This window comes from Lemur catta, chromosome 1 (assembly GCF_020740605.2).
Source record: "Lemur catta isolate mLemCat1 chromosome 1, mLemCat1.pri, whole genome shotgun sequence".
Classification (NCBI taxonomy): domain Eukaryota; kingdom Metazoa; phylum Chordata; class Mammalia; order Primates; family Lemuridae; genus Lemur; species Lemur catta.
Window position 1 is genome coordinate 136,695,025 of NC_059128.1, and position 14,597 is coordinate 136,709,621.

The 14,597-nt window shown below is 45.8% G+C and overlaps 1 protein-coding gene across 2 annotated transcripts in view; it reads right to left on the reverse strand.

Moving 5' to 3' along the window:
* Positions 1-14,597, reverse strand: part of LOC123626382 (calcium/calmodulin-dependent protein kinase type 1D) — a 301,697-nt gene that overhangs the window by 41,068 nt on the left and 246,032 nt on the right. For both annotated transcript variants that reach the window (XM_045535304.1, XM_045535312.1), the window contains exons 4-5: positions 4,350-4,488; positions 2,019-2,145 (exon numbers count right to left, since the gene is read on the reverse strand). In XM_045535304.1, the coding sequence (XP_045391260.1) occupies positions 2,019-2,145; positions 4,350-4,488 (266 nt within the window). The remainder of the gene's footprint in view (positions 1-2,018; positions 2,146-4,349; positions 4,489-14,597) is intronic.

Here is a 14,597-nt window from a genome sequence, read left to right on the forward strand (position 1 = left end):
AAGCAACCGTGACTCCGGCCTCTCTCCTGCTGCTTCTGAACTCTCCTCTCTGCCTGAGTTCTCCCTTCCCTTTGAATCCCACTTCTCCACGCGTATTGCCCGGGTCATTCCAGCCCCAGATGATCCCTGCAGTCCTATATTTAATGTTGCAACATGCTGCCCCACAGCTCTGCCCTGCCCCCCTGCCGCAGCCTGTCGGAGGACCTCTTGGTGCTGACACAGCCAGCCCTGGGAACCATCTGCAACTCAGTGACGCGGCCACAGCGACGCCCACCCTCTCCTGCTATCAGTGACGTCATGCTCTGTCTCCACCGGCCACGGCTCCTTAGAAAGGATGTTGAAAATCAGGGCAGCTGCTACACGTAAAAGGGTGAAGTTCAAAGTGCTTAGATTCCTGTTGCCTCCTCCTAAGGCACCGTATGCACTGGGACGCTTGAGACAAACAGGCTTTGTTTTTCATTGTTTCTCCATTATTAAACAACTCATTTAAATTGAAGTAGTAATTTGGTGCTGGCAGAATTAACTGTTCAGCTGAAGAGTCATTTAGATAATAATACGACAATGATTCCCAAATTGAAACCAGTACTTCTACCTGGATAGAGCATGAACTAAAGCATAAAGTTGTGGATTGCCGTGGGTGCAGTGGGACATTCTCCTCATTGTGCATTCACACATTTCTTTCTAAATCCAAAGACAACGTGCCAGGCTGGGAACAGATAGTGTCTCTCTGCTCCTGGCTTAAGCGCGGGGACAGCAGGGCCCCGGAGTTGGGAGCAGGAGAACTGCTCTCTCCCTTCTCTCTCACAGCTGCCAAAAGACACACGAGAATGACGCTGGTCACTTAACGCTACCTCCTTTCTTTCAGGGTGGCTCACGCGCTGTTCTCATGAAGGAAGGCTGTCATCGTCTGCATGACAAGAATTCAGGTTTCGTCTCTATTTTCCAAAACTCTCTTCCAACCGTGTCTTTTTTCTTGCTCTCAGACATACCTCGCTTGTGCCCTCTCCCTGCTCTCGGGCTTTTGCACAGTCCGGCTCTTCCACCTGGACGGCTGTCCTCTACCTCCCACGTGGCCGGCTTCTTCTCGTCACTAAGGGGAATGCCCAAGTCTCCTCCCTGTCCTCTCAGCCCAGTCCTCAGTCCTCCTCGCCCTGGTCACCCACTGGCACGCCCTCGGTTTTATTTTCTTCGTGGCACTTATGATCTGAAATGACCCTGTACGTTTCTCTTTGCTGTCACTCCAACTAAAACCCACACTCCCCATGAGGGCAGACACCATGTCTGTCTCGTTCCCTGTCTCGACCCCAGGGCCTAGGACAGCGTTGGGGACACAGCAGCAACTTCACGTGTGTTTGCTCAATGAATGACAGACACACTGATGTAAATGAAGATCTCAAAATGGTCACAACAGTTCCAATGGCCTTTTCTCCAGGTCCCCAGAAGACAGAAGATCAAGCTCAGCACCCAAGAGTTCAGATCTGTCAGCAGACTTCTCTGCATTTTGTATGTTTAGGACAAAGGACCTGGGTGATGATTTTAGGAAAAATTTTCGCCAGGACAGACCAGGGTTGACTGATTCATGAGAGTGACTTTGTCAAGGTTTGAGCCATGTTCCTAATATCAGTATTTTCTTCCTGGCTGCTTCTATGTCAAAATTTTGAATGTTTTATTGTGTGTGCAACTCACTGTTATCTCCGTGTCTCACTGTAAATCACCTGATAACAGCGACACGCAGCATCTCTGGGACTGGAATCTGTGGATTCATCTGAATTAACTCCCAGCCTCCAGCCAGGCCCACAGCCAAATCCAGCAGGATTTCTCCCCAACTGTTCAAAGGTTTTCAGGGGAAATCACTTCCCTGATAACTCGTTCCAGCATCTCTCAGTTTTTTTATTCTTCCCTCTAGGGAAATGAAGGCGGCTATGATCACATGCCAGGCTCAAACGCCAAAGACTGACGGAGCTGACATGCGGGGACACACACACACACACACACACACACGCGTGCTCTGTCCTTACCGACATAGCCTGGGGTCCCACAGGCTGTGGACATCACATCTCCTTTGCCCTCCATTTTTGACAATCCAAAGTCACTGATCATTATTTTGGACTCCTCATCTTGACTGTAGTACAACAGATTTTCAGGCTAGAAAGAAAATAATAAAACAAATTTTACAAACTCTCTTAAAGCTGGGCTGATCGTGGAAGACTCACCCAACCACAAGACCTGTTCACAATGCGAGGATGCCTTTGACCTTTAGACGCAGAAGACACAGTGGTTAACAGGAGCAGGATGGAGGGCCCTGCAGTGTCTGGCACGGCCAGGCTGCCAATCGGTGTTAGTCCCTGTCCTTTATTCATTAATGTTTTTTTCTACTTTAAAAAATTAACCACGTTTTGAGGCTATACCTAGAAAGCTGATGCCTCCCAGACATGTTGATTCAGTTCTGGGGTTAGGGAAGGGGACTCCCAGGAAATGAAATCACTCCTGCCTGTGCTCCTCTGTTCCTTTGTGACTCTTCTCTAATCCAAGGCCCCTGTCCCTCAGCAACATCCCGTCCCATGGTGCCCTGTGGTTCAGGCAGGTGCCACACTTAGCCCTTCACGGAGACCAGTGGCCCTGGCTGGCTCCCCTCCCTGGGAAGCAGAGGGATGTCGACTCAGAATGAACGAATCCAGGGCCAGACGAGGCAGCACTTTCTAGCCACGTGTCCCTAAGGACTTTGAGCTTCTCTTTGCCTTTCTGTAAAGCGCGGGTTGTGACAGTCTCGCAAGCAAAGGTCTCTGCACGTTTCCTACGGCCCCACTTTCCTGTCTTCACTACAGTCCTGCAACACCCAAGAGGGGCTGGTGGAGGACAGTCCTCGTGTTGACAGGGGAGCCAAGGAAGCATCATTTGCACAGTGTTTTATGTAAAACTGGGGACTCTCCCTGTTCCTAGCAGGGAATGGGGGGTGGGGCTTAGGGAGACAGAGGTGCTACAGCCCCACGGCTTGTCCCTGCCCCTGCTGGCCGGAACTTGAACATGGAAGAGGCACCTGCATTTTTCCAAAGAGTTGCTTCCCTCAGAGATGGAGCTCATGGTCAGGTGAACACATGAACTCGTCACAGAAGGGGACAACGTCAAGGGCTGACAGTTGCTCCTACACTTCAGGATCATTCTGAAGACATGCTGAGTAAGTAACTGCGTCTCTCATGCACACTGACCCTCACAGGAAACACAGCGTGAAGGGCCTGACTTGGGACATTCACATTCCCAGCCAGCTCTCCCGTCCCACCCAAGGGTGAAGCAGTCAGAGCCCTGGGACGAGGCCGGCAGTCTCTGTTTTGCAAGCCCTCCAGACAATCCTAACGTGTGCTGACGTTTGGGAATTGTTGTCCTCATCAGTGCAGCATGGTAACATGGAGAGAAACCTTGACAGTGAGTCTTCAAGAAAGGAAACGCTAGACCAGTGTATCCCTTTATACCTGGTAGCAGATAAAGAGCAGATGCTGAAACTGAAGATGGGGTCTTTAAATCAACTTCGATTTCCCATGGTTGTGTAAAGCACGGCTTCAGTGCGACACGATCCTTGTGTTTGCAGCAGGAGTGGCGAATGCATGCAGGCCGGGGTGGAATTTCTGTCCTAACTGGTGCAGTTTGCTCCAGGGGCTGCATCTGCAGCCACGTTACGGCCCTGGCTCTGCTCTTCACTGTCTCTCAAGTTCACGTGTGTGAATCTGCTCTTCTGTGCTAGGTGTGAGATCCCTTTGGTACCGTGTGTTTGGTGTCTACCTTTCCGTAGCAACATAGACTTGAGGGTGGGGACGTCATGCTAAGGTGCCCACGTAAGGCCCAGACCCTTCAGCACTATGGGGTGAAGGGTCCATATGCCAAAACCTCATAAGGAAAATATAAGAAAGGAACCTGCAGGGCACTGGGACAGGCTGCAGTTGTAGCTTTTACCCTGTCTGTCCTGTAACCTGTTTCCCTCCTCTCCCCTCATGCTGTTGGACTGCTACGCCCCTTCTTCTGTCCGGTGTGTTGTGCTGAAGGGGGGCTGGAACTGGGAGAAGGCTCCAAAGAACTGCACCAAGAGAAGGGTTTCTGGGGTCCATCTATCGTGAACAGAACTCTACGACCTTCCTCCCTGTGGCCCGCTGGCTACATAATGGTTATAAAACTTTATAAATGATGGCCAGCCACATTGACCTTCATCTTTCTCCAAGCTACTTCTGAGTCCCAAAGGCCCTGATGACATTTGTCCCACACACCCCATCTCTGCATCAAAGCAGCCCATTCCTCCCCGGGGACCAGTCCTCGTGGGCGGGTGCACCGTGGGTTGCACAGTGCCGGGAAGATGTGCTCACCTTGAGGTCCCTGTGGACGATGCCCATTCTGTGCAGATAGTACACGGCATCCAAGACCTGGCGGATCAGAGTGCTGGCATCTTTCTCTGTGTAAAATCCCTTCTCCACTATCCGGTCAAACAGTTCTCCCCCGGACACGCTGCTCAAAAGAAGAAGAAATCAGAAGTTTGAGAGGACCTGTCAAATTGTGCAGGGAAAAACATCAGTAAGAGCTTTCAATGTGATAAAAGAGTCAAACCTTGTTTCAAAAATGCGTCTGTTTTCAGATGAGATTTTGCCCTACCTGCTCCCTAAAAGCTACACCCAGGAACTGTTTCCATGTCATGACAGTACACATGCCCAGAACCAAATAAAGAGAATAAAAACAAGCCAGGACACATGGACTAGCCATGCCTGAGAAGTCTCTCCTGGCCTCTGCCTCTGTTCTGCTGTGATGATATGAAATTAAACTAACTTTGCTGAATATCACCATGGTCAGAGACAGGAAGATGGCATCGGGTGAGATGTCATCTTCGCACAAGCGAGGACTAGCCTTCAGTGACGTGGGAGTGTTGTGGGCAGAGCATTGCCCTGCCAACAGCATGTCTGCGTTCTTGACCAAGTTCTGCTCCTAATGTACTAAGTTCTGAGCACTCTGCGAATCCTCAGACTTCAGTCTTTTCATCTGTCCAATGAGGGGATTAATCTAGTCGACCATTTTCAACACTGGGGAGGAGCACACCTGTGGAGCTATCAGAACCTCACGGCCACTTGTGACTTACAACAAATAAGGGGGAAAAAATGACACACTATCACATTGCTTGGCTTTATTTTGGTGACAATATTTCATTCTAATTTGCTTTGAACTTCAGATTGCATTTAACATTTTTTTGCACTTATCAAGCTGGGGACCAGGTTGGCAAGGGCCAAGAAGCCCTGGTGGACAGTGTCTACAGTGCCTTTGTGCTCTGACAGTTTACATTGCTCTGCGTCTAAATAATGGAACTGTATAACCCAGAATAGAAACAACCCAACTAGTGCTCTTTCAAATAATTAAATAATTAAGCCATCTTGGAAATTAACTTCCAGGTATATTAACACTACTGAAAAAAAAAGATGTACTTTCCAAAAACAACCTGAAACAGATTTGTTTGAAATATTAAAATCATAAAGCAGTTTTAAAAACAACTTTTACAGCTTTAATACAGCAAAAGGCCCTCACAGTAACACACACATCCATAAACACACAAAGATACGATTCATTTTCTGCAAGTCACAGCTATTAATGCGTAGTAACTGATCCACTGAAATCCTCTTTTAAAAAAAACTAGTAAAGAAAAAAAAACCCCACGGCAGCTATAAAAGGTCTATGGGTTAGTCTCTTCCGCTACCCATAGTCATTGCAAGCAATATTATGCTTGGATAATGTTTCATTTCCAAAGCAAACTGACAATCTGGATAAGAAAGAAAAGGTGCTCTGGAGAAATAAAAAGCAATTCAAAGAGTCAAAAGAAATGGAAACGACTGAGAAGAAACTATATTTTGATGACTATGTTCTCTAAATGACCCATCCTCAGGTAAGCCAGGATCCCAAGACAGCCCTTCTGTTACCAAGTTCTCACCATTCCTCATTTTTCTAGAACCTTCTCTTGAGGAGTTTCAGTGTCTGAAACTTTGCAGAGTTGGAGGATGTGCTACAAGAGACAGACTGCTGCTAGGGGTAAGGTGAATGTGGTTGCCTGGGAAGCATCCATTTAATTATATGTGATATATCAGGTAAGCACAAATTCTACAGAATGAAAATATTTGCACTGCAACAGGGCGGCAATGAAGTGAAGATTGAAGCAGCAATATCAGAGGATGATATGTGTTGTCACAGGGGCTCAGTGCTCTGTAAATTTAATATTTTGCTTCTTAAATTTCAAATTGCACCAGGGCTCTATTTTTCTGAGCATTGCTCAGAAAGAATTTGGTTTCCTTAGTAACCAAGGCACATGGGGAAAAGTTTAGAAACTTGGCAATAAAGAAATATGACAATACTAATAAAAATATCTTAAATTTGCAAATCACTTTATACTTTTCAAAAAAAAATCTCCTTAAGCACGCGTTTTAAAAATCCTACTGCTATGGACTGAATTTTATGTCCCCTAAAATCATACATTGAAGACTTAACCCCCAATGTGATGGTGTTTGGAGGTGGAGGTCTTTGGGAGGTACTTAGGTTTAGAAGAGGTCAAGAGGGTGGGGCCCCCATGAGATTAGTGCCCCTGTGAGAAGAGGGAGGCCAGAGCTCTATCTCTGCCACGCGAGGACATAACAAGAAGGCTGCTGTCCACAAGTCAAAAATGGAGCCCTCACCATAATCTGAGCATGTTGGCACCCTGATCTCAGACTTTCAGCTTCCAGAACTGCGAGAAGTTAAATTTCTGCTGTTTAACCCAGTCTATGGTATTTTCTTATGGCAACCTGAGCTAACACACTTATTTGTGAGGGAGACAGGGCAGGTCTTCCGTTCCAGAATCACTGCTGGGGAAGTAAGTTTGCAGTCATGGCGAGGCACGTGTCTCATTCTCAGGCTGGCCGACATGCCTAGGCTGGGTGTTGGGCTGTGGAGTATGGTGCCAGGTTGCTTTCTTGAGTCAATAACCTTCCACGGCAAGCCCCCAATGTGCACGGTTAAAGCTCCACGTTAGAAAGGAAGTTCCCCAACTAAAACATGCAAAGCATCAGAATAAAGTTAGAAGGGACAGAGGGACAGGTGATTGGGAAAAAGGTGCAGAACCATAATAATAGATCAATAAATAAAATGAATCAACGGTAGCTATTAGGGGAGCGGCTCAGCTTGGGAGGATGGAGATACGGAAAGATAAACTCACTGCCAAAGATCAAGGAAGCAGAAGACAGAAGAGATGGTCAAAAATTCTCTATTCTTCTGGATTCCGACTTCAAGGTTTATTTGGGACAACCTGCCTTTGCCTTGAACTTGAGTTTGCTCAGTCTCTAACCTTCCTTGCCTGTGACAGTGTACTGCTGTCATATTGTATGTGAATTTTAAATATGCAAATGTCAAACAGTTTGATATAATCATCTCAGTAAAATTCCATTGATTTGCAAAATTTTAAGTAACACAAATTCCTTCAAATTAAAAAATAATTGTGAAGAAACATAACATCATTTCAAAGTTGCTGGATCAAGTAAACAGCAAGCTCTGACCACATAGTTGTACACGGCAATGCGGGATAACTTTGCAATGCATCCTTTGTTAGAACTGGGCCAACCAGGCTGCTGTTTCTATGCACTTCAACTTCTCCATCTGATTTTGCTCGATATGTTGTTATCTGAAAATTTACTGCTAGTTGTAATTTAAAATATTTTATGTCTTTTTTTAAATTTCAGAATATTACAGGGGAACAAACGTTTTGGTTACATGAATTGCTTTTGTGCAGTTTGAGTCAAAGTTGTAACTGTGTCCATCACCCAGCTAGTGTGCACTGTACCCATTAGGTGTGGATTTACTCATCCCCCAAATATTTCATGACTTATAACAATATCAACAAAAGGTAGCACTTGTGACTTGCGCTAATGCTGGTAAGTGTGCTCCAACAATCTATTACTCTAGAACGGAAGCTATTGATAGGAATAATAAAGTGAAAGGAAGAAGGCAGTACAGTGCTGTGAGTGCAGTCTGAGAAATACTAGCCACGGTGCTGGGGTAATAAGAAGTAGCAGCACAGCCAGTACGTCCTGAAATTCACAGAGGCTGTCCTATAAGGAGGCAGGTAGAGTGGGAGAGAGTGGTGGCAGGCTGCAAGAGCAATGCACTCTTACTGGGTCCCAGAGCAAGGCTGGTTATAAATGCGTTTTCTAAGAACCATCTCTCTTCTTTATATTTAGTCCTAAGGGAAAAGTACTCCGGAAATAGGCTGTGATTAAGAGGGGCTACGAACAAAGCATCTTTCAACTGAGAAACCGCAAGGCCCACAAGGCAGATAAGTACATTTTTTAACCCAGCCTGGAGAAAGAAAGGTTCTTTGCAATCTTTTCCTTAATCAAGTCCCAGCTTGGCAGGGCCTGGGAGTTCCCTCCTCCCGTGATGGGCAGCCGCCCGCTGGCCCAGGCTGGGGCCTATGATCCCGTGACTTCACGTGACTTTGGTACCCACACACCCTGCTCCAGGGGGGGACACCCTCACCCACTCCAGGGAGATCAAGGCTTCCTTTCATGCAATCTCTGCCCTGAATATTTTCCTCCTTCAACAACTGAGTTCTGTGACTTCTGCATTAATAAGATATCTTTCTACAACCTTATAGAATGGGTGGATGACTTGCAAGATGGAGACCATGATGCTATCAACAGAGCATGGCATATTTCCTGAGATGCTCCAGGTTAATGAAATACTAACTGACGTGCCATGGCCCCAGAGGGTGACCTTCTGGCAGAACACAGACAGCGTGAGTTTAGCACTGACAGATGTTCTTCAATGTATTAAATATTAACGTTTGGAAAAATTTAGTGATTAGCTCTTTGACTATTACGTATTGACCTTTCTGCAATTAGTTCCAATTAGGATTTTATTAGGCAGCACAATTATTTTTCAATTATACTTTTTCTAATAGCAGAGCAATTTTGCATTCTTGAGTAGAAAACAACTGAAAGAGATAGGAAATGGCTCTGGAATAGGTCTAGGAACACAACCTGGCCACAAACAGTCCATAAAATGGGTAGCTCCCACGTGGGGATGGCCAGTTGGCTGTAAGCGCATCTTGGCCTATCTTGGGGGGTAAGTGACTCTGCTCAAAGCTGATGGAGGACAATTATGCAATTTCACATACGCTCAGAGATTCAGAATCTGAAGGCAACTTGATAGGACCCCAATTTTGTGACAAGCCTAAAAGATGCCTTTTAATTTCTTTGTTCAGTTTCAATGGGAGTTTGTTATATGCATTCATATTTATTTTAGTGTTTCCTAGCCAATGGGGATCTCTGCTAAAAATCTTCTTGCAAATGTATGGGAGGGCACGTATATTTGGATACTCCAAGAAAGGTCCACCGATGCCTTCGAAAGAACAAAGACAAAACCCAAATTGCCTATTGCTCAGCCTTGCAAAACGCTCCCTGTCTTTGCTGGGGAAGTCTCAGCAGTCCCCAAGCTCACCTTCCCTCAATAGCAGAGGCAAAGGCACACGGTCACAGCTGCCCACCACACAGCTCCCCGGCCCAGTGCCAACTGCTGAGTCACAGGCCTTGGTACCTGTTGAACCCTCATGTAGTTTTATCTTCCTACCTCCACTCATTGTTTAGGTCCTAGCTTGAATGTCACAACTTTAGGGAAGCCCTTCCTGATCCCCAGACCGGATTCCATTCACTCTTAGCACTCTGTATTTCTGCACAGCACACATCAGTTATGCTTAATAGCTAGCTGAGTTTTCTGTGAAAGTCTTGCTTTCTGTCCTGACCCCATCTTGTCCCGGACTGTGAACTCCATGAAGCCAGGGCTCTGTCTGTCTCATTTGCTGCTGTTTACCCAGAGCCTACCACAGTCCCTGGCACAGAGAAAAAGCAAGTTAAATATCTGCTGAATAAAGAAAGATGTTGCCTCATGCCTATCATCTCTCTACAAAACATTTTAAAAATTAGCTGGGCATGGTGGCATGCACCTGTAGCCCTGGCTACTTGGGAAGCTGAGGTGGGAGGATCGTTGGAGCTCTGGAGTTTGAGGCTGCAGTAAGCTATGACTGTGCCACTGCACTCCAGCCTGGGTGACAGAACTTTTCAAAAAAATTGCTTGTGAGTGGGGTGTGGGTCTAGCCAAGCACAGCACAGTAAGCAGCTATGCAAATCCTCGAAGCCTGTGCCAAGGAGCTCACAACAGAAGCCCCCCAAAGCCCACTTCCTTTAGCAGACTGGCCGCTGAACCAATCCTCCCTCAGTCTCCACCTCATTCATTCATTCATTCATTCTTGACTCTCCCAGCCACCTAAACTAGCCATGGGTTTGCATGCTATACTTCTGCCTCACCAACCGTATCTCCCCTTGGCCTCTTCTGCTCTGGGTTGTGCCTTTCAGCTTAGAATGAGCACCTCACACTTGAAAGAATATTCTAGAGCCTCCCAGCCCCCTCCCCCCTCCAGTGAATGGCTGTCCCACCTGGCTGGTCCTGGCTTTGTGCAGGGATCCAGAGCTGTCACGACTTTGTGACTTCCCACTGCCATGGAAGGTCACAGCTAAAAGCGTCTAAACCAGAATTCTTCAGCATACTTTTATCACCATCGATTTCAAAAATCATGCCCAAACCCATTTAGAATGATCTGCCAAAGGGTGAGTTAGTGACATAGAGTAGCCTGTGGGGACAGAGTGATCCCTAGGTGTGGACAATGGCAGAGCCCAACCTATGCCACACAGAGAGGCCAGAGCAATCAAAACAGACAAAATCAGCGTGCAGAACAAAAGCAGTTAAGCCACGGCAACTTGTCATATTTTGACACATAACTGTTTTCAAGTCTTCCCTTGCAATTGCACAAATATACATCATGGCTCTGTCGGTTGATGGGCTTTTCCAGAATTAAGATGAGGAAAGAGCCCCGGAGCCAGGCATTCCAGGTAAGCACTCACTGTGCCTGGTTCCCTCTCCACTCAGATGGCTGCAATCTGAGAACAGAACAAAACCTCTACTCGTGCCTGTGGTGTAGGCAGCTTTTAAAACACATTTCCTATGTGTTCTAGAACCCGTATTGGGCAAAGGCAACTCTTACTGATAGATTCCATTTTTTTTTCTTTCTAGCACCCACAAACTCATCCTCCACACTTAGCGTGGAGGGAAATAAGACACACCGTGACACTGAATGAGAAAACTGCAACATGTTCAAAAACAACATTTGCAACAACTTATAAAACCACAGTATGTTTACATTATGCATCAGCCTTAATGTTAAAAAAAAGTACAAATGGTTTTTCTCACAACGTTTATAAGGTCTACTAAGGATGGATACCACTATCTCCCAAAAATGAACAGCAACCATGTGAAAATTACCGTCCTGTGATTTGGGTTGCAATTTAGAAGGAGAAGCTCCCAGGCATTGAGCGTGAAGGTCAGGAGGGGCCTTCCAGCAAAGACGGTCAGTCCCAGGCAGAGCTGAACTTCATGCTTTGCATTTGCAACTGTCTGTCTACAAACATATGATTTATTAAAATAATTCTAGAAAAGCTCTTTAGTTACAAAGACCCTTTTCACAGTAACTCTAGTCACAATTACAGGAAGGAAAACAGAGGGCAGAAGGAACAACGTGGAAAGAGAAGGGGAATGAAGAAGAGGAGGAGTTGCCAAGGTGAGGGAAGCTAGAAGGAGTGTTTTCAGAAGCTGTCTATTCAGAGACCCCCTTAACCATTTTCCTAGAATGAGAATAGAAACGTACAGAACAGAAAATTCACATTTATAAATGAGTCACCTACTGCTCCAACTCCCCTCTCAATTTCTGCCAAGCTTTTCTCGAATGCGTGAGCCTCCAGTAGACAGATCTGAGATTCAGTAACTTATGTTTCTAATTTTACAGGTAACAGTAGGCTTCAGGCCGAATATTAAATGTATCTTTGTTGATAAAACACTGCCAAGCCAGTGAGAAGTCTGAGATGTTGTCTAGGTACCAGCCCCCTCACCCCTACCTGGGACATACTTTCAACAAAGTTACTGCTCTCGATTCGTGGTTTTCTGGGAGAAAGTTCTCAAAGTTTCTTGCGTTTGGAAAAATAAAATGAAAGCAAAAATCCATATACAGCAACACTTTAAAAACCCTCAAAAAGTGACCTTGTAGAGATACATGCTCTTCAGTGCTACCAGATTTATTTTTCTCATTCTCTTTAGCATATTGTTTCTAGTATTCGTGTGTGTGTGTTCGTTTGTGTGTGTGTGTGTGTGTGTGTGTGTGTGTATGTTTATTTGAAAATAACTATAAGCTTTGGTCAACTTGGGTCTGACAGAGCAGGGGCTGTTCCACGAGAGACCCCAGAAACACCCTCACGGTTCTGTGAGCAACACGAGCTCCCAGCTATATCTGATCACTGTGCACAAAGAATGAATTTATTTCACCACAAAAAGGAGTGCAGTGCTGATACAAGCCACAACTTTATAAACATACTGAAAACATGCTAACGGAAGAAACCAGATACAAAAGGCCACCTATTGTCTGATCCCATCGATACGAAATGTCCAAAACAGGGAAATCTTTAGAGAGAGAAAGTAGATGGCTGGTTGCCGGAGGCTAGAAGTGAGGAAGAGGAGGGCGTGACTACTAATGAGTAGAAAGGGTTTTTTTAAATGATATAAATGTTCTGGAATTATATAGTGGTGATGGTCGTCCAATCTGTGAACACACTAAGAACCACTGAGTTATAAAACGGTGAATTTTATGGCAAGTGAATTATACCTAATTTTTCTTAAAAAGTGCCCTCTTCTCTTCTTTTAGACACATTATTTCATCAATAGGATGGGAAATGTGCCAAGTGAAAGCACATTCTTATACCAATCTTAGAAGTAGCTGAGTTTGTTGCCTCGGCCATTGAACAAATGACGTTTTCCTGTCTTGGTTTCTTTTTTTTCTTTTTCTTTTTCTTTTTTTTTTTTTGAGACAGAGTCTCGCTCTGTTGCCTGGGCTAGAGTGCCGTGGTGTCAGCCTAGCTCACAGCAACCTCAAACTCCTGGGCTCAAACGATCCTTCTGCCTCAGCGTCCTGAGTAGCTGGGACTACAGGCATGCGCCACCATGCCCAGGTAATTTTTCTATATATGTATTTTTAGCTGTCCATATAATTTCTTTCTATTTTTTAGTAGAGACGAAGTCTCGCTCTTGCTCAGGCTGGTCTCGAACTCCTGAGCTCAAGTGATCCTCCCGCCTTGGCCTCCCAGAGAGCTAGGATTACAGGCATGAGCCACCGTGCCTGGCCTGTCTTGGTTTCTTATTCCATCTTTTCTGTGTTTGCTTCCCTCCTTTCTGGAGACATGCAAAGATGCTCTCTCACTAGAGCTCCTCTTTCCTTTTTTAGACAGCCTTCCTCTTCTACCACCTGCTGTCTTGCACACACCCCTAATCGCTTAAACAGCCCTTGTCTTCGACACGGGTTCTCATCTCGAGGAATAAAGTAGGAGAACTATAAAGCATGGAGCCCTTTGTCAGACGTGGTATTCTTAGATGACCTCTGGGAATAACCCACTTAACAAAGGCAGCAGGAGTCATTTTCTTTGGAAACAGCTTTTAGTTAGTTCCATCTCCCAAGGTCTTATGGGATGTGACCCCGAATAACTGTCAAACGGCACCTCACTCACTCAGATTCTTCCTATCAATAGATCCCTTCTGCTAAGAACTTAATTGAGCTGAAACCTCATTAACGTGATTTGCTTCAAAATATACCAGATATCATTTTTAAAAGAGAGTGTGCTAACACAGGGTGATGAAAATGTTCTAAAACTGGATTAGGGTGATGGTTGCACAATCTGGTAAATTTACTTAAAATCATTGAATTGGACACTCAAAATGAGTGACTTTTATGGTATAGAAATTATGTCTCCATAAAGTTGTTAAAAACAGAAAAACAAAAAATAAATAAACCAGAGGGTGGAAGGGGGCAAAGTGGATGGACGCAGAGAGAAAGCAAGATGGGCCGCGAGTTGACGATGGTGGAGGAGGGTGATGGATGGGTCAGCGCGGTGGACGCTGCTGGGTGTTGTCTACCTCTCCCCTTCGGGACACCCTAGGGGCTGGGAGTGTTGGCTGCGGACACCTCTCTCAAGGTGCTCCCTTTAGCACAAGAAAGCTGCTTGCCCAAGATCATGCTTCTCTCCCTAGGGACAGCCCACATCCAGGCAATGAGAGTATATCAATGTCAACCCTCCCCCGTTGTCCCAAGGCAGGAGACCTCCCTCAAGGGCGATTTCAGTTCACCTGCTTTGCAGCCCAACTCCTCCCTCCACTCTGTCCTACCTCCTTCACCCTCCAACAGATGCCATCCTGGTGGCTCCAGGCAGAAAACCATCTGCACCCTACCCCGAGAGGGAGGCTCATTAGACAGTCTATGTTTGTTCATGTTGGACTTTTTTCATCAGAAATAAGAAAAGCAAAAAGTTTCCTAGATGGAAATGCCACGAACTCTAGGGAAAATGTATCTGATGTTTCACAGACTCTGTAGCCAGTATCAAGTTCATTGTTCAACAGTAGAAAGAAATAGAACAAGGTGGGCCAAGATGGCGGCCCTCTCTGCCCCTGCATCTGAGGGTCAGGAA